The sequence below is a fragment of the Mustelus asterias genome, chromosome 10, assembly GCF_964213995.1.
Source record: "Mustelus asterias chromosome 10, sMusAst1.hap1.1, whole genome shotgun sequence".
NCBI classification, from domain to species: Eukaryota; Metazoa; Chordata; class Chondrichthyes; order Carcharhiniformes; family Triakidae; genus Mustelus; species Mustelus asterias.
In genome coordinates, this window is record NC_135810.1 from 98,023,262 (window position 1) to 98,041,053 (window position 17,792).

Below are 17,792 nucleotides of genomic sequence, written 5' to 3' on the forward strand. Positions count from 1 at the left end.
TATATAATTTAGCCAGAAAGGCTGAAGACAAGGCAAAATTCCCCAAACCTCAATTTAATAATTATTAAAAAAAGAAAATAGACTTGCATTTATATAGCGTCTTTCATGACCAATGGACACCCCAAAGTACTTTATAGCCAATGAGGTATTTTTGAAGCGAAGTCACTTGCAGTAATGTAAGATATGGAATCAATTTGCACGTAGCAAGCTCCTACAAAGAAGAATGAGATGACCAGATAATCTTTCTTTTCATGATGTTGATTAAAAGATAAATATTGGCCAGGATACTGGGGATAACATTCCTGCTCTTCTCTGAAATAGTGCCATGGAATTTTTATGTCCATCTAAGTAGGCAGGCAGCGCCTCGGTTTAACACCTCAACCAAAAGCACCTCTGGCAGTGCAGTACTCCTTCAGCACTGCATTGGAGTCTTAGCCTTAATTTATGCGCTCAGGTCCTGGAGTGGGACTTGAACCCACAACCTTCTGACTCAGAGGTCAGATGACTGAAATACTTGGCGCTCAGATATTTTAGGCATCAAAAATATTTGGTCAGAAGTCCTAAGAATTACGTCAAGGTTGCCTTAGGTGTCAGTGCTAGTCATGGATAGATCATCAAAACAGAAAAACCTCATAATTCTTTGAATAAGACATACCTATTGGGTATGCTGGAATTGGGCAGCTGATTAAGGCATTTGCCATTATTAATGCGCTTTACGAGGAACTCTTCAGGCAGTGATCATCAGTTTATTTGGATCATGAGAGCCATGAACATGGGGTTTGAAAATAATCCCACTGATGACCTCAATTTTCAATACGGAGTATTGAAGGGTAAAAATAGTGTAAAATTACTTACATGACAAATCAAACACAGCATTAATTTTTTTTAAATAAGCAGGGAAAGTATCTCCTAGGGTGGCACAGTGGTTAGCACTGCTGCCTCACAGCACCAGGGACCTGGGTTCAATTTTGGTCTCAGGTCACTGTCTGTGTGGAATTTGCATATTCTTCCTGTGTCTGCATGGGTTTCCTCTGGCTGCTCCAATTTCCTCCCACAGTCCAAAGACGTATGGGTTAGGTTAATTGGCCATGCTAAATTGCCCCTTAGTGTCAGGGGAACTAGCAGGGTAAACATGTGGGGTTACGGGAATAGGGCCTGGGTGGGATTGTGGTCGGTGCAGGTTCGATGGGCCAATGACCTCCTTCTGAACTGTAGGGATGAAAAGTAAAAATGTTTTCCCCCAGGGCATTCAGAGGGAAGGATGACATAAGAGTCAGTATGCTTTCATTGAAAGAATGATGGACTACATCAAGCAGTAAATAATAATTTTATCGTATTTTAAACTACACTTTACCACAGATAACTAATATAGCAATTTTAGCACAGATAGATCTGCCTACCCTGCAAAATTAAAATACTTATGCTTGGCAAAATTGTGAGAGTTACTTTCTGTGCTCCAGAGATGCCTTGCAGGATCACTTAGTAAATTTTGAAAAGTGTCTGTTTCTCCTGAAAGGTTTCTTTAGACTACTGACAGTGGAGGGGATAATGCATTCTATTGTGGCCAGATTGTTTTTGGAGGAAAGGAATCTAATTGTCTGTGTTAATCCTAATGAACACAGGAAACAATTCCACCTTTCGAAGATTCTTATGTTGTTCGCATAGTAGGACCATTTGCTAACCATACTGCAAAGTAGTACAGATAAGGAAAGTCATTTTGCAAAGCTAGACCATCCTTCAACATAATCTATGGTCTTACCAACATAGCATCCTACAAATGCTCATTCTTGAACATTAGTGATGGGAAAAATTATGGATCTTCTTTTAACTCTAATTTTAATTAGTGTTTAACAAATAACAAATAAGTCCCATTCATTAAATAGGAATCAAGTTTTTAACCTTTGGGTATCTCTTCCATTTTACAGTTATTATGCTTGCACAAGGCAATTTAGTTGTGCACCACAAGAACTGTCTTCAACCTACATGATGAGCAATCTGAGGCATAGCTGCAAATGAAGGCATGGTCACTTTGTAAACAGTGTGTAGCGTATTCTAATTGCACTGTATCTATTCCATTTGTTGTAAAATAAATATGACTCCTGAACATCATATCATAACTTACGCCTTTCCATAGTCTGATGAGAATTCCTCACTAGTAGAAGGATAAGTTACAGTTAATGTAACAAGCAGAGTATATATATGTTGCATCCAATGGTTTTTATTCTGTTTGTATCACATTTTAGGTAATTAAAATGGTACAAGGCAGACATAAATTTTAATTATTATGAAGTAAAGTGAGGTACAAATTGCAGAGAATGATGCCATCATCAAGAAATATTAATAAATCTATAGTGAAGATGGCATTAAACATATATGCTATAAACTTTACTAATAATTTGTCACTGACTGCTCTTTGGAATTGAGTACTAGATTCATTTGCAAAGATTCAGATAGGAAATCTGTATTAAAAGAATAGAATTACATTATTACTTTAAATTTCCAGGATTAATACAACTTCCCCAATAGATTCCATCCGGATTGTCACTACGCTTATATTTTTTACTTAGAGCTTAAAAATTCTTAGCAAGTAATTTTGAGAACTGCACGATTATTCCACTCAATAAAATTTTAAGTAAACCGTCTGGAATTCTCCAGGAGTGGGAAATCTCTTGTGACTGCCCTGACTTGGATGCCCTACTAACTATGACCTGTGAAGTAGAATCAAATTTATAATATTGTTGTATGTCAAATCATTTCTAACTTAAAATATGCATCAAGCCTTCACACACTATCTAAAATCATGGCCACAAATTCAAGTAGTGTTTAACCTTAAAATTAATATACTTCTCTGCCATCTACAAAAGTCCTTTTTATTGTTAAATTTACCTGCTTTGCCAATGTCTGAGACAAACCTTATGGTTGGGCCTCTATATGAACTCGCGTAGACCGAACTGGATTCAAGGCATTAACACAGCTTGAATTGTAAGTCACCAAAGGATTGGATTTGTATAGGCAGATACTCATGGTACTGGCAATGCTGCATTTATCTGACAGGAAAAATCCTTTAAAATATTTCAGAAAGTTCAACCACTGGACACTTATGGCAACATTGCTTTCAATTTTAATGTGTGTAAATCTTGTCACAATAATTCCATAATTGCTGGAATTACTTTGGTCTATAGAAGGTTTAAATGGTTATCTGCATGTACCCTAATAGATTCAAGTATAAAGGTTACGAATAAATTGCATTGGGGAAAAACATCTACTGGTTTCCAGCTCAGCATTTCCAAGGGCAGGCACCCATTGGATGTCAGCAAATTAACAAGCATTTACATCAATGCAGCTGTAGGGTATATGATAATTCAATAAAGAGCATTGTACCTACACTATCAATTATAGGAAAGAAATTACCCCTTGGGTAATTTTTTCAGCAAATATCACTTGTATTTTCACAAGGGTGCTCTCGAGTATTGGTTATTTCCCTGTTTAAAGTCTTTTTTCAGTTAACTAAAACAATGCATTATAAAGTTGATGCAGTTATTACAATGGTGTGAAAGTACAGTGACTTCCAAAGAGTAACTGAAGCAGAAATGTAGTAATGAACAAAAATCATTGCTACAAAATATTTACATTGAAATATATCACAGTATTTATAGAGTACTTTTTGTGTCTAAACACTGCAAAGTACTGTACAGTGAAATACTTTTTGAAGTGCGGTGATTATTATGTGAACAAACATGGCCGCCATTCTGTGCCAGCAACCTTTCACAAACAGCCATGTCTGTTTCAACTAATTGAGGGAGTAATAGTGACTGGCTCTTCTTTATGTAGTACTGCAGAACCTTTAACACCCATGCTAAGCACCAGATCAGGGATCTGTGTTTAACATGTCATCCAAAAACAGACAATATATCAACCCTCTGACCTTCACTGCAGTTTTCATCTACATTTTATGCTCAAATGGTGTTGAGAATGGTTCTACAAGCAAAATTGCTACCAATTAATTCAAGCACCAAGCTATGTCCATGCATCCCAACTGTGCTCGCTGATCGACATCAAACCTTGGCCCAGCAATACATAATTTTTAACGTTCTCATCTTCATTTCAAATCTCCATGACCTTGTCCCTCAGCATCTCGGAAACCTCTGCCCTACAACCCTCCAAAATCTCCTCCAATTCTGCCCTTTTGTGCTACCCCAATTTTCACCACTTCATTACTGGTGGTGGTACCTTAAGTCGCTTCATGGTGTTGAGAGTAATATACTAATATGGATGGAAGATGGAGGCTATCAAACTGGGAATGGAGAGTTGGGATACAATTGGTCATTTTCCAATCGGGATCAGTGCTGAGGCCACAGTTATTTACAAGCTGTATTAATGACTAAGATGAAGGTAGTCAAGTCTGATGATGACACAAAGCCAGGTAGGAAAGCATGTTGTTGTGAGGAAGACACATGGAGGAATTTTCTTGTCCTGCCTGCCAAGGGCAAGGGATGGACTATGTAAAGGTCCACTGACCTCAGGTGGGATTTTCTGGTTTTGGGCGAGCAGGATTGGAAAATCCTGCCCACAGAGTCTGCAAAGGGATATAGACAGGTGAATTGAATTGACAAAAATTGGCACATTAAATATAGTATGGGAAAATGTGAGGTTGTCCATTTTGGTGGGAAAAATACAAAAATGGAATATTATTTAAATGGAGAGAGACTGACCATTGGGCAGCATGGTGGCACAGTGGTTAGCACTGCTGCCTCACAGTGCCAGGGACCTGGGTTCAATTCTGGCCTAGGGTGACTGTGTTGAGTTTGCATGTTTTCCCACTGATGATCTCAATCTTCAATACGGAATATCGAAGGGTTGAAGTAGTGTAAAATTACTTATATGACAAATCAAACATAGCATTATTTTGTTTTAAAGAAGTAGGGTAAGCAACTTCTAGGGTGGCATGGTGGCATAGTGGCTAGCACTGCTGTCCCTCAGCGCCAGGGACCCAGGTTCAATTTCGGTCTCGGGCCACTGTCTGTGTGGAGTTTGCACATTCTCCCCGTGTCTGTGTGGGTTTCCTTCGGGTGCTCTGGTTTCCCCCCACACTCCAAAGATGTGCGAATTAGGGCCATGCTAAGTTGCCCCTTAGTGTCAGGGAGATTAGCAGGATAAATACATGGGGTTATGGGAATGGAGCCTGGTGGAATTGTTGTCAGTGCAGGCTTGATGGGCTTGAATGGCCTCCTCCTGCACTGTAAGGATTCTATGATTCTATGAACTCTGCTCGCCATTGGCGGCTGATGGGACCTTCCAGTCCTGCCAAAACCAGTGGCTTTATACTTTACTAACGGGCCACACCACCAGGGAACTTCCGGGGGGGAAGAGGGTCGCCTGCAAGCGGGCAAAGGGCCGATGGGAAGGGCCGGAAAATCCCAGCCAAAGTCTTGCTACAAGTATACAGAACACTGGTGAGGTCAGACCTGGAGTAGTGTAAAGTTTTGGTCACCTTGATTAAGGAGGAGCATACTTGCATCGGAAGCAGTTCAAAGAAGGTTCACCAGGTTGTTTTACGAGGGAAGATGCAGCAGACTGGGCCTAAACACATCGCAGTTTAGAAGAATAAGAGGAGATCTTATTGAAAGATTCTGAGGGGACTTGGCACAGTAGACACTTAGAGGATGATTCCCCTCATCAGGGAATCTAGAACTGGAGGATGCAGTTTCCATTTAAGATGGAAATGATGAACAATTTCCTCTCAGAAGGTCATTTACCTTTGGAATTCTCCATCCCAGAGAGCAGTGAGGGCTGGGTGAGATACACAGATCATTAATTTACAATGGAATGAAGGATAATTGACAGGTTTGGGAGTGGGGGGTGGGGAGAGGAAACTAGGCAGGAAAATGGAGTTACGGCCACAATCTGATCAGCAATGTTTTTATTGAATGGTAGAGCAGGCTGAAGGGGCCAAATGGCCTACCTCTTCTCCTACATTTTATGTTCTTAAGCCCTGAAATTTCTTGCCTAAACCTTGGTGCCTTTCTCTCCTCTTTTACAATGTTCCTTTAAACCTATGTCTTTGACCAAGCTTTTGGCTACCTGTCATGATATCTCCTTTGGTGGATTGGAGTCAAATTCTGTTTGATAGCGCTCCTCTGAAGCACTGTGTGAAGTTTTATTCTTTTAAAGGTGCTATATAAATGCAAGTTGTTGATATCATCTCTGGGCAAATCACATAACCCTAATTCAAATTTCTACAGCCATTTCTGAGGCTCATGTGTGATCAATTTCTTGCAGTAATAACAGGTTTTACAGAATTAGGTTACCTTAAGATGTTAACAACTTAAGCATGTAAGCTCAAATTTTGAAATTCTTTGAATTTATCACTGGCGTTTGTCATCAAATCTTTTATACATTCATTTTACACCAATGCTTATGAACGTTTCAATTTGTCAACCACAGCACTCATTTATTTTTACTTTGACTATTTTGAGTACACAGACATACAAAATGCTGTATTATACAATTATATACATGAAACTTAATTAAATTATACATTTAAATGTGGCACACATTCAACATTAGAGAAAGGCATTCTTAGGGAAAAGCCATACGAAGCAATTTAGCTTATTAACATGTATGCACACCATTAACATAGTGAACTAGCCACAAATATGTTGCTAGTTATTCCACTCACTTTGTGATGTACCCACTGGAGACATGGCAGGTGGTGAGAGGATGTTCGCTTGATTAAAATCCGCAGAATGTTTTCTGGACAAACTAGCACTTTTAGTAGTAGTAGGAGGGGGAGTTGTGGATTTCAGGTGGCCACTTGGTTGCAACGGACTAAAGACATTTCCTAAAATAGATCACAAATATATTTTAGTCTAACACTACTTAAAAAGCTTACTATTTTGGGAAAACCAAGGTCTTAACTTTCCATTCCCCATATTTTCTTTGCTCCTCTTTTAGTCATCCTTCCTCAAGCCATCCTGTATACTATTCCCTCTATGAGAAAAGTGGATGGATCTGTTTTCTGGCCTTCCTATTTTCCATGTGGCTAACAGTTGGAGACAAAGAAAATCTCATGAACAGAAATAGGTGGTTTGATCCAACAAATCTGTTCTTTTACTGATTGATCACCAACTTATTTTAACTTCTTACCCAGCATGCCCATTTTTTCAGCGAGCTTTTAGACACGATCTTATGGCAAAAAAGAGGCAAAATGTAATTCATGCCAGTATGGGGAGTGGACAGAGTAAAAGCTGGCTGCTCACATTAGAGGGTTCTATTGCGCATGCGCAGATCTCTGTTCTGTGTAACTGAACACTGCAGATCTGTCAGGCCCCCCCACCCCCTGGATATCGCCTACCTTCCCCTGCACTCCTGATTGCTGACCTCCCTGGCCAATCGCCCAAACCCCCCCTCCCTGGATATTGTCCCAATATCCCACCCACCCCTGGCTGATTGCCTCCCCACCCCACCCCCAGCCAATGGCACTCTAGCCGATTGCCCCCCGACCCCTGGCCAGATTGGTCACCAACCCGGCCGATTGCCCCCATCCCCTATTCCCTGTGTAAGGCAAAGTAAGAAAATTATTCAGGTATCATTCAAGAGTGTCTTTTTATTACTGGCAGTGTTGTTGCAGAATATAGGCGAGAACTATCACTTTTTTGATTTGTGCAATCATAGATCATCAGGTGACAATGATTTGTAAAGCCAATGCATTAATTTAACCTACACTTAGAACTACTATCATTTGGATTTGGATTTAAGAATCCCTTTAGATTAAGTTAAATATAATGAGAACAGAAAAGATTGGTCAGGGAAGTAAAATGAACAATTCAATAACTGACATTGTTAAAAGAAAGGCTGGTTTGGAATATTTAATATTTAGCATATCCCTACCAAGTCATGTTACATTTCAGCGATACGTGTTTGTCAGATTTTTCAGTTCCATTCTGAAACGTAATCATCTTCATTTGTGCATGAACCAACATAAGCATAATCAGAAATGATTAAGGATGCTATACAAACAATTCAGTCATGAAAGGATTTACCTGAAGAGCTGCTACTTGAGCTACTAGGAAGTTTAATGGATGGAGGTCGATACTTCACACCCTTCCCCAGTATAGAAGACTGGACAGATCCAGAAATGTCTTCAGATTGCTGCAAATAAAAACAAATGGCTAATCAAACAGTTATTCAGCATAACATATGGAACATATTTTTCCTTTGAGACACATGGGGCAGGATTCTCTGGCCTTTTCACGGCGTGTTTCTCACGCCAGGAAGTGGCGTGCCATTGGCCGGTGGTGGAATCTAATGATCCTGCCACTGTAAATGGGATTTCCCATTGCCTCCACCTCACGCCACCGAGAAACCCGCAGCAGGGGTGCACCATCAACGGGACCAGAAGATCCCATCAGTGTGAACAACTGGAAAGTTTTGGTCATGGTGTTTTTCACTTTGACAAACACAGCATACCAGTGTTTAAGCAATTATTTTCAATATTGTAAGTCATAGAATTTAACAAGTACACTAGTATTAGGGCGGCACGGTAGCACAGTGCTTAGCACTGCTGCTTCACAGCTCCAGGGACCTGGGTTCGATTCCTGGCTTGGGTCACTGTCTGTGTGGAGTTTGCACATTCTTCTCGTGTCTGCGTGGGTTTCCTCCGGGTTCTCCGGTTTCTTCCCACAGTCCAAAGATGTGCGGGTTAGGTTGATTGGCCATGGTAAAATTGCCCCTTAGTGTCCTGAGATGCGTAGGTTAGAGGGATTAGCGGGAAAAATGTGTAGGTATATGGGAGTAGGGCCTGGGTGGGATTGTGGTCGGTGCAGACTTGATGGACCGAATGGCTTGTTTCTGCACTGTAGGGTTTCTATGATTTCTATGATAGTATTTAACAAGTACATTCGCTATTACTGAAGTGCAGAACCTTTATTTTACAACTCAATTGTTTCCATCCTCTGCAAACTTTGGGCCGGGGGGGGGGGGGGGGGGGAGAACTTAATGGAGGTGTCGGAGGACTTGTCTGCTGGTTGGACAGTCAGCAATAGACCTGCACTGCCTCGTCTAGGAGCACCCATTGGTATTAAGTGTCTGGCAGGAGTGACCACCAGCCGTGCCTTGAAATCTAGTACCCACTGAGAGCTGCTGGCTGATCAGAGGGTGGCAGCTGCTTTTGCTCACCAGCATCACTGGGGATGTGGTGGCTGCTTCTGGAAGGACTGCCACCAGACCAGAGATCCAAGATCAAGTGACACAGCCCAGAGGTAAGTCATGACAGGAGAGGTTTTCTGGCGCAGAGGTCACGGGAGGGTTGGGATTGAAGCGAGGGGAGTCAGCTGCAATGATTAGGCACCGGGAACCTTTGAACCCTCTGCCACTGCCAGGAACAAGCAGCCCACACAGTTGTACTTATTGTGCATGCCACACGGTGTTGAATCCATCCACAGCTGGGCGGATACCAGTGGCAGCTGGATGAGGCCTTAAGTGGTCATCAATTGGCCATTTAAGGGCCTCAACTGGCAACAGGGCAGCAAGTCTGACCATGGGCCTTCTCGTCCTGGATTTAAATTGGATGTAAGCAGAAAGGCGACAGGATGCTCACGCACCAAACTCCCGCCAAAGTACCCTCTCTGTCTCCAAACACACCACGTGAGAGGGCATAAAATATCCCAATATGCTGACTGTTATGACTATTGCAAAATGTGCAATGAAGCTCAGTGAGTCATGTGACACTGGAGCATTCCTGAATGAAAATTACGGGCTTAATTTGTTTTGTAAGATTGATTTTCATCATCGACATGCATATACTTACACATAGAATAAGATCAGCATAGCGATAACTATTTTTAAAAAATCTACACTAAAGTCCTGTTCATCCTTTTTAATAAAATAGCTGGCTGGTAGGAGTAACATAACTAGTTTATTATTCAACATGAAGAAATGCTGCGCTTTCAAGAATAAATCAGGAGCCATATATAAATATTAGTTGATTTTAAATGGAAAAAAAATCATTTTGGATTGGAATTAGGAACAGGAGAGACTGCAGTTCCACAGGGATTTGTATGGGATGCAGATGTAATTAGTTAATGCTCAAATTCATCTTTGTGTAGCAATCTGAAGGACCATCGAAGGTGTTGGAGCTGGTCGCTTGAGGTTCTGCTATTCAAAATAATAAATTATGTTTAATGAAAAACTAATTTCAATTATAATTTCACTAAAGACATGATCTCAATACAGTGGACTATGCAACAGAATGGGTAAAGATATCAAGAGGATGGACTGATTAAAAAAAGTAATAATTCTGAGTACAAACCCGAACTTTAAATAGTAAAAGCATCCTATTGTGAACCCACCTCAATTTCTTTTCCAGGTGACAAGTGACTCTGGCTAACAGAGCCAGCTGAGTTGTGGGAAATCTTCACTGGGCACTTGATGTCCTGCTGCAAAACCTCAAAATACTGCTTTACAAACCTGCAGTTTAACAAGATGGGTTTTAAACAGTAAACCCGGATGGTGAAAACTCTGTAATAAACAGTGTGTAGGTAGAGGAAGAGAGGAAAACCAAGGGCACTCACCTGTCAGCTTCTGCTTTTGTACCTATTGGGAACCTGGTATACAAAACAATGTTTTAGAGTTGAGATTCATGAACAAATATTTAAAAAATGTATAGGCCTAAACTATTCAATTGCAAACACACTTCTGCAAGTTAAACATTCACAGTTCTGACTTAGAATGCACTGGGTTCAAGCACTATCACAGACATGAGAGCACAGTTTCAGCTGATACTTTAGTCGGCACTGCGATGCAATTTTTTAGATGCAACATGAAACTGAGAATATACATGCCAGCTCAGGTGGATTTAAAAGAATCTATGGCTATTTGAGGAAGTAAACACAGTAAGAGTTTTAACAACACCAGGAAGAACAGAGTTAGCTTCCTGACGAACATTCTTTCCTCAAGTACCAAAAACAGATTGATTCATTTCTTGGGACAAACTAGCTGCTGCCGCAGCTAAAAAGAGCAGTGGTTACATGTCAGAAATAGTCCATTAACTATAAAACATCTTGTAATGTCCCGACATATCCAACATATTTACTAAAAACTATAAAATGTTTTTGAAGTGCTAATATAGCCCAAGTGACACTTTGATACTTCCGAATCATCAAATCAGGAATTGTTTTGTAATATTACTCTTCCTTAGACCCAATGGAGTAACAAAATTCTGGACAAAATAATAGTTGCAATTTTCAATTGAATAATTTCATAATTTTAAACATTTTAAAATTAATTATTAGTCTGAATCTCTTGTGTCCATGCTACATTTTTGAATTGTTGCTTAGAGGTCGCTGGGAGCAAGCATTCAGTTTACAGCTTTCCCTCATGTCGCATTGTGAGTAGTGATCTTTGGTCATGATATCACATAGAATAAGAGTGGATACATTGATTTCTCTATCACATATATAATTACAATAATTACTCCTAACAGATAGCTCCTCAAAAGATGTACGAGTATAATTTCATCATTTGGGTTAATGGTAAATTCCTGAAATTTCTTTTGGTAATGTAAACACAACATTAATGAAGCTACTAATTTGGGTCAGCCTTTTTAAAGTTGGAGCACAAAACGATTTACTCCAAGATATTTATTTTGCATTCACACATCTTTCAATTCAGTCCCAGACCTATTCATACGGGGTTATCTTTTGAGGGAAGGTTGGACAGGTTGGGCCTGTATCCATTGGAGTTTAGAAGAATAAGAGGTGATCTTACTTAAACATTTAAGATCTTGAAGGGACTTTATAGGGTGGATACTGAAAGGATGTTTCCCCTTGTTGGGAGAGACCAGAACTGGGGGAGACAGTTTAAAAATGAGGGATGTCCCATTTCAGATGGAGATGAGGATAATTTTTCTCTCAGAGGTTGTGAATCTGTGAAATTCTCTTCCCCAGAGATAGGTGAAAGCATTGTTATTGAACAGTTTTAAGGCAGAGTGAGATGAATTTTTGACAAACAAGAGTGTAGGGGGTAGGCAGGAGGGTAGAGTCGGGGCCAAAGTCAGATTAGCCATGGAGGGGAATTTTCCAGCTTTGCCCATTGCCTGGAGTTAAGTTTATTTTATTAGTGTCACAAGTAGACTTACATTAACACTGCAATGAAGTTACTGTGAAAATCCCCTAGTTGTCGCACTCGGGCACCTGTTTGGATACACTGAGAATTTAGCATGGCCAATGCACCTAAGCAGCACATGTTTTGGACTGTGGGAGGAAACCGGAGCACCCGGAGGAAACCCATGCAGACACAGGGAGAACGTGCAGACTCCGTGCAGACAGCGACCCAAGCCAGGAATTGAACACGGGCCCCTGGCGCTGTGCGGCAGCAGTGCTAACCACTGTGTGGGTTTCCTCTGGGTGCTCCAATTTCCTCCCACAATCTGAAAGATATGCTGGTTAGGTGCATTGATCTGAACAGGCGCCAGAGTGTGACGACTAGGGGAATTTCACAGTAGCTTAATTGCCGTGTTAATGTAAGCCTTACTTGTGATGAATAGATAAACTTTACTTTTACTTTACTTTGTGCCACCATACCTCTTATTCTTCTAAACTCCAGTGGATACAGGCCCAACCTGTCCAACCTTCCCTCAAAAGATAACCCCGTATGAATAGGACTGGGATTGAATTGAATTGAAAGATGTGTGAATGCAGTGTATCCAAACAGGCACCCGAGTGTGGCGACTAGGGGATTTTCACAGTGACTTCATTGCCACCATGCCACCCTGCCAGAAGTCAGTGGACCTTTGGGTCAGCTGCCAAGTCTCCCAAGGCAGTTCCAGCCACGATGGGGCCATGATTTTATTATATGGTGGAGTAGACTCGAAGGCTGACTGGCCTATTCCTGTATATGTTCATACTTCCTAATCCTACTGTGCAGTAAATGTCTACTTACGGGATGTGAGTAACCAAGTGTTCGTTTTCTTCCTCTGGTTTGGGCTCCTTCACCATTTGTATCTTACCATAAAAGAGGGGGTCATCTGATGACTGATAAATTGTTAATTTGGAGGCATGAACTTGATCTGTTCCTTCCCACTCAAAAACGTATTCATCATTTGCTTCCTTAAAGAATTCAATAATTAAATATTCTTAGTGTCATCATTTAATGTCTACACAGTAGAGCTAAAGATCAGATGTCACTATAAATTTCAATGCTGGATAAATCTTTTACTCTTCTACCAACCCAGAGTACCGAGTATCCCTCCCCTGTAGTTATGGCCACTATATCCTAATTGTTCTCATAATCTCATGTTAATTGTTTGCCTTAATTAATTTCCCAGAACTAAACAAACAATTGGTACCTGTTGGACCAGAAACATTCTGAGTTAGGAAGCCATCAGGATAAATCCTTTTAAACAACCTGTTCCGCACTCTTGACCCCCAATACAACCTTTATCCCAGTCTACCTTGTGGTGTAACAATTCACTCAGTTAACGTACTGTTTTTATTTTTTCTTCACCATCCTGTTTATTCTCTCCACCATGTTAGTTTAAACCTTCTCCAACAGCACTAGTTACTCTACTAACAGGGACATTGGTTCTAGCCCAAAGCAAGCATGAAGCCACACAGGCTGCTCTTGTTGCCTATCCGATTCCCAATGCCCCAAAAACTGGAATTCTTCCCTCCACCATCAGACATGCAATTAATCTCCCTTAACCAGTAATTTCTATACTGGTTAGCAAGTGTAATCCTGAGGTTTCTACCATTGAGGAGATGTTCTTTAATCTGTTCCCTAATTCCAAAACTCATTTGCAGGATCTCATTTCTCTTTCCAGGCTGGCAGTGCCCATGGGGCACTGCCCCCTACCCCTGACCACCCAGGGTGCTTCAGTGGCCTCTGGTCCCACCGGTGAAGCTATCACGTCTGGTCCCTGTTGGTAGGGACCATACATGATTTTCGCCGGTGAGGGCTTTCACCAGCAACGCCGCTAAGGCGACTGAGTCCAGGCTATTACGTTCTGGGCTCACCGGTAATATTTAAAAATAGATTAAAATGTTTAAAAATCAGCCTCAAGCCCTTCCCAGGTGCGAGGCTGATCATGCCGACAATCCAGGACCTGTAAGGTCGTCAGGTGAAAAACCGGGTCCGTGCCCGGTTTCTTGCCTCTCTCGCTATTTTACTGACTCGCGACCCTGATCGATTGGCGCGATGAGCCACTCTGTGTCTGTGTGCCACTGGACCCTTGTTGCTAGGCAACAGCAGTTTTTTTTATCTTGTTTATATTTAATCCCTCTTTTCACTTCAAGGATTGTAAAACGTCATTAAAAATGTACGTACACAAAACAAATCCTGACAAGTTGATCTTTTTGTTAGGAGGCTCACCAGACTTCCCAGCATCAAACTTATAAAAAAACTAAATGAAGCTAAAACCATTTTCCAGCTTTCGTAACACACAAATATAAATTAAACTTACAAGTTATACATTGTTCCTAACATTGCCGTTAAATGAACAAATGATGCTTGGCAAATAACCAAGACTGTCACCAAGGGCAGAATTTTGCCATTGTTTGGCAAAGTGTCATGCCGGGCATCAAAAGTGGAGGGTAACCTGCTGGCAGCATTGCCGAGCTTTCCTGCCATATTTTTAAATTTTTTGCCTCAAAGAAGTGAAGAGGAGGAGGGTCCCATGATATCATGCTGACGAGGTGGGTGCTGGCAACTTAGGTCTGTAGATTGGGGCACCTGGGGGCTGTACTCACTTGTGTGCTTCTAGTGAGGTTCTGCTTGCAATGGGGGACCAGTCATGATTCACGTCAGGCACACTGATGCGAATGGACAATTTAACGTGAATGGACTATCAGGTGTAGAGGGCTGATGATCTTTAAACTGATGCAAATAGGGATCCCAAATTTTAAATTTGTGATTTCTGTTATGTCATGAATGGGGAGCGGGAACAATTGATTGGGGAAATCCCACTTGCGCAAAGGCCACACTACTGGGACTCCCACACTATTTCTGCCCACTCTGCTGTTCCCACCCCCTAAAAATTAGAGTGGAAAATCCACCCTCCCCGAAGTAAATGTCTATACTCTCATTCAATTATACAAGCCGTTGTATAGGGAGATTTAATCAAAAACAAATTTCGGATGTAGTCATTTGTCCAACCGAACATTTGCAATTGACCATACAGAGTAAATACTTGCTTATAATCACCTTTCAATCTTTGTAACATTTATTTCCTTCAAATTTGTAATTTTATTTTTGTAATAATAAATTATGGGATAATATGCTTAAAATGATTTTGAAAAATGTCACTTTCAATAAATACATAAAGCTGAATTAGAAGGAGGCACGTGACTATTTTGTCTCACATTCCCAGTGTAATAAATCACTGCAATTAGAAGCACTGTAATTGGAAATTCCATGGTGGCTGAACAAGTCCCACAAGATTTTTCAAGAAGCCAAAAAAACCGAGGTACGTACATGGGTTGGCCAGACAGCTGTTTGCAAGTCATCAGATTTGCTAGCTTTTTCCACCTTTGCATACTTTTCCACCTGGAGCAAGTGACAAATTTGAAACCAGAATTAATGAAGAGAAAACAGAAGAGTTTTTCACTTTGTAAGCTTTACTGTAAGAAACCATTCAATGAGTCACTCTCCCACCACAAGAATAAAAAATCTGCTACAATCTGCCCCAAACTGAATGCAAGTGAACTGCATCAATTGTACACATTTCCCAAATGGTCGGTTTCGGGGGTCACAAACAGCTGTCAAATTCTAATATGCAAAAAGTCTGAAACTCCAGTTAAACTGCAAAACTGAACATGTACTTTTCACTATAAAGAAGTCAAAGAATTATTGCGTATTAATTGTCATTATATTATGCATCAACATGGGGCTCAAGTTAAAGGTGCTGTTGACACACTGAGATAATCTGTTGCCTAGATTAGATTGTGAAAATTCAATTTTACAGCCACCAGATGCAAAATCTGTTGCAATATAACTTTTACATGATTTTTGAAGAGTTTGGGAAGGTTGACTCTAGAAAACTAAACATACGATAGTGAGTTCTTGTTTTTTGATTATCAGCACAACAATTGTGGGAAAATCTATATTTTTGGATTTATGTCAGTTGGCACCTGTGGTTGACTGGAGATTGTTAAATTTAAGGTACAGAATATACCCAGGGTTGATGCATTCAATCCTGCCTCAGGGTAGGGAGCAGAACTCTGTTGGGAGACATTAACAGGCCACACCTACAAGTTTGAGGGGCAGAGAGAATTCTGGAATCACTATTTAGGGCGGCACGGTAGCACAGTGGTTAGCACTGCTGCTTCACAGCTCCAGGGACCTGGGTTCGATTCCCGGCTTGGGTCACTGTCTGTGTGGAGTTTGCACATTCTCCTCGTGTCTGCGTGGGTTTCCTCCGGGTTCTCCGGTTTCCTCCCACAGTCCAAAGATGTGCGGGTTAGGTTGATTGGCCTTGCTAAAAATTGTCCTTTAGAATCTTGGGAGGCGTAGATTAGCGGGTAAAATATGTAGGGATATGGGGGTAGGGCCTGGGTGGGATTGTGGTCGTTGCAGACTCGATGGGCCGAATGGCTTCTTTCTGTACTGTAGGGTTTCTATGATTTTTATCTACTAGAGTGCAGAAAGAGGCCATTGGGTCCATCGAGCCTGCATCAACTACAATCCCACCCCATACTATCCCCATAACACTATGCCTTTACCCTGTTAATCCCCTGACACTAAGGGGAAATTTAGTATGGCCAAACAACCTAACCCACACATCTTTGGACTGTGGGAGGAAACCAGAGCACCCGGAGGGAACCCACACAGACACAGGGAGAACGTGCAAACTCCACACAGGCAGTCAACCAAGGCTGGAATTGAACCTCAGTCCCTGTGCTGTGAGGTAGCAGTGCTAACCGCTGTGCCATCGTGCCACCCTCAGGCGAGTCAGGAGCTGGGGGAAGCATCAGAAGATTGCTAGCTTTGTGCTACTGTAAAGATAAGAGGTTAAGAGAAGCCCAGGGCAGCCAACAGCCCAGTGAAGCCAAAGTGAACAGCAGCCGTTGGCTGCTAGGAGTTGGGGCCAAAGAAGCCCATCAGTAGTGGGATTCTACTCAAGAGCAACTAGAATTAGAATCGTGCTGGTAATTAAATGCTAGGTGCAGCCTTATGAATTCAGTGGAAACAGTCTTGGGAGAAGAGACTGAGCACCTAAGAGGCGAGTATTCGTTGGGCAGTTGGAGTTGGATTAGCTTTTGAGGGAAATCAGAGGCTAGATCTTCAAAAGAAAGGAGCTAAAATCCCTCAGGAGGAAGACAAAGTTTTAAAGAATTTTGAGACTCAACAGTGATCGTTGATGTCAGGGTTGCTGAGAAAGTTCAGGGTAACTGTCCTGGTATTGTCTGCCATTTGATGTGCAGTTTGTGCTGTGTTTGACCACAGTTTGCCTGTTAATGCATGTTTACCTCATTAATTCCTGTTGTTAAAGTATGAGATAGCTAGTGATGACTGTTTGGTTCACCAAAGTAAAAATAGTAAAAGTGGAATCTTGTGACTTTATTGGGTGGGATTTTCTGGCCCTACCCGCCAGCAAGATCTTTATGTCTTGCCGAATGCAAGCCCCTATGGCGGGTTCCCTGGCAGCGGGATGGGTGAGCAATGGAAAAAGCTGTAGGCATTGGCGAGCCTGAAAGATCCAGCCTGCGGCCGATGCTGAGCTACCTCTACTGCTGCAAAACACGGAGTTAAGCTGAGCAAAGCTGATTCAAGATTACAGCCACACACACAGCAGGAAT

At 41.4% G+C, this 17,792-nt stretch overlaps 1 protein-coding gene across 13 annotated transcripts in view; it reads right to left on the minus strand.

Annotated features, from left to right (window-relative positions):
• supt20 (SPT20 homolog, SAGA complex component) overlaps nt 1-17,792 on the minus strand; it is a 74,830-nt gene that overhangs the window by 33,679 nt on the left and 23,359 nt on the right. For all 13 annotated transcript variants that reach the window (XM_078222287.1, XM_078222285.1, XM_078222284.1 and 10 more), the window contains 6 exons: nt 15,469-15,540; nt 12,940-13,106; nt 10,572-10,604; nt 10,350-10,467; nt 8,043-8,151; nt 6,680-6,841 (listed from right to left, as the gene is read on the minus strand). In XM_078222287.1, the coding sequence (XP_078078413.1) occupies nt 6,680-6,841; nt 8,043-8,151; nt 10,350-10,467; nt 10,572-10,604; nt 12,940-13,106; nt 15,469-15,540 (661 nt within the window). The remainder of the gene's footprint in view (nt 1-6,679; nt 6,842-8,042; nt 8,152-10,349; nt 10,468-10,571; nt 10,605-12,939; nt 13,107-15,468; nt 15,541-17,792) is intronic.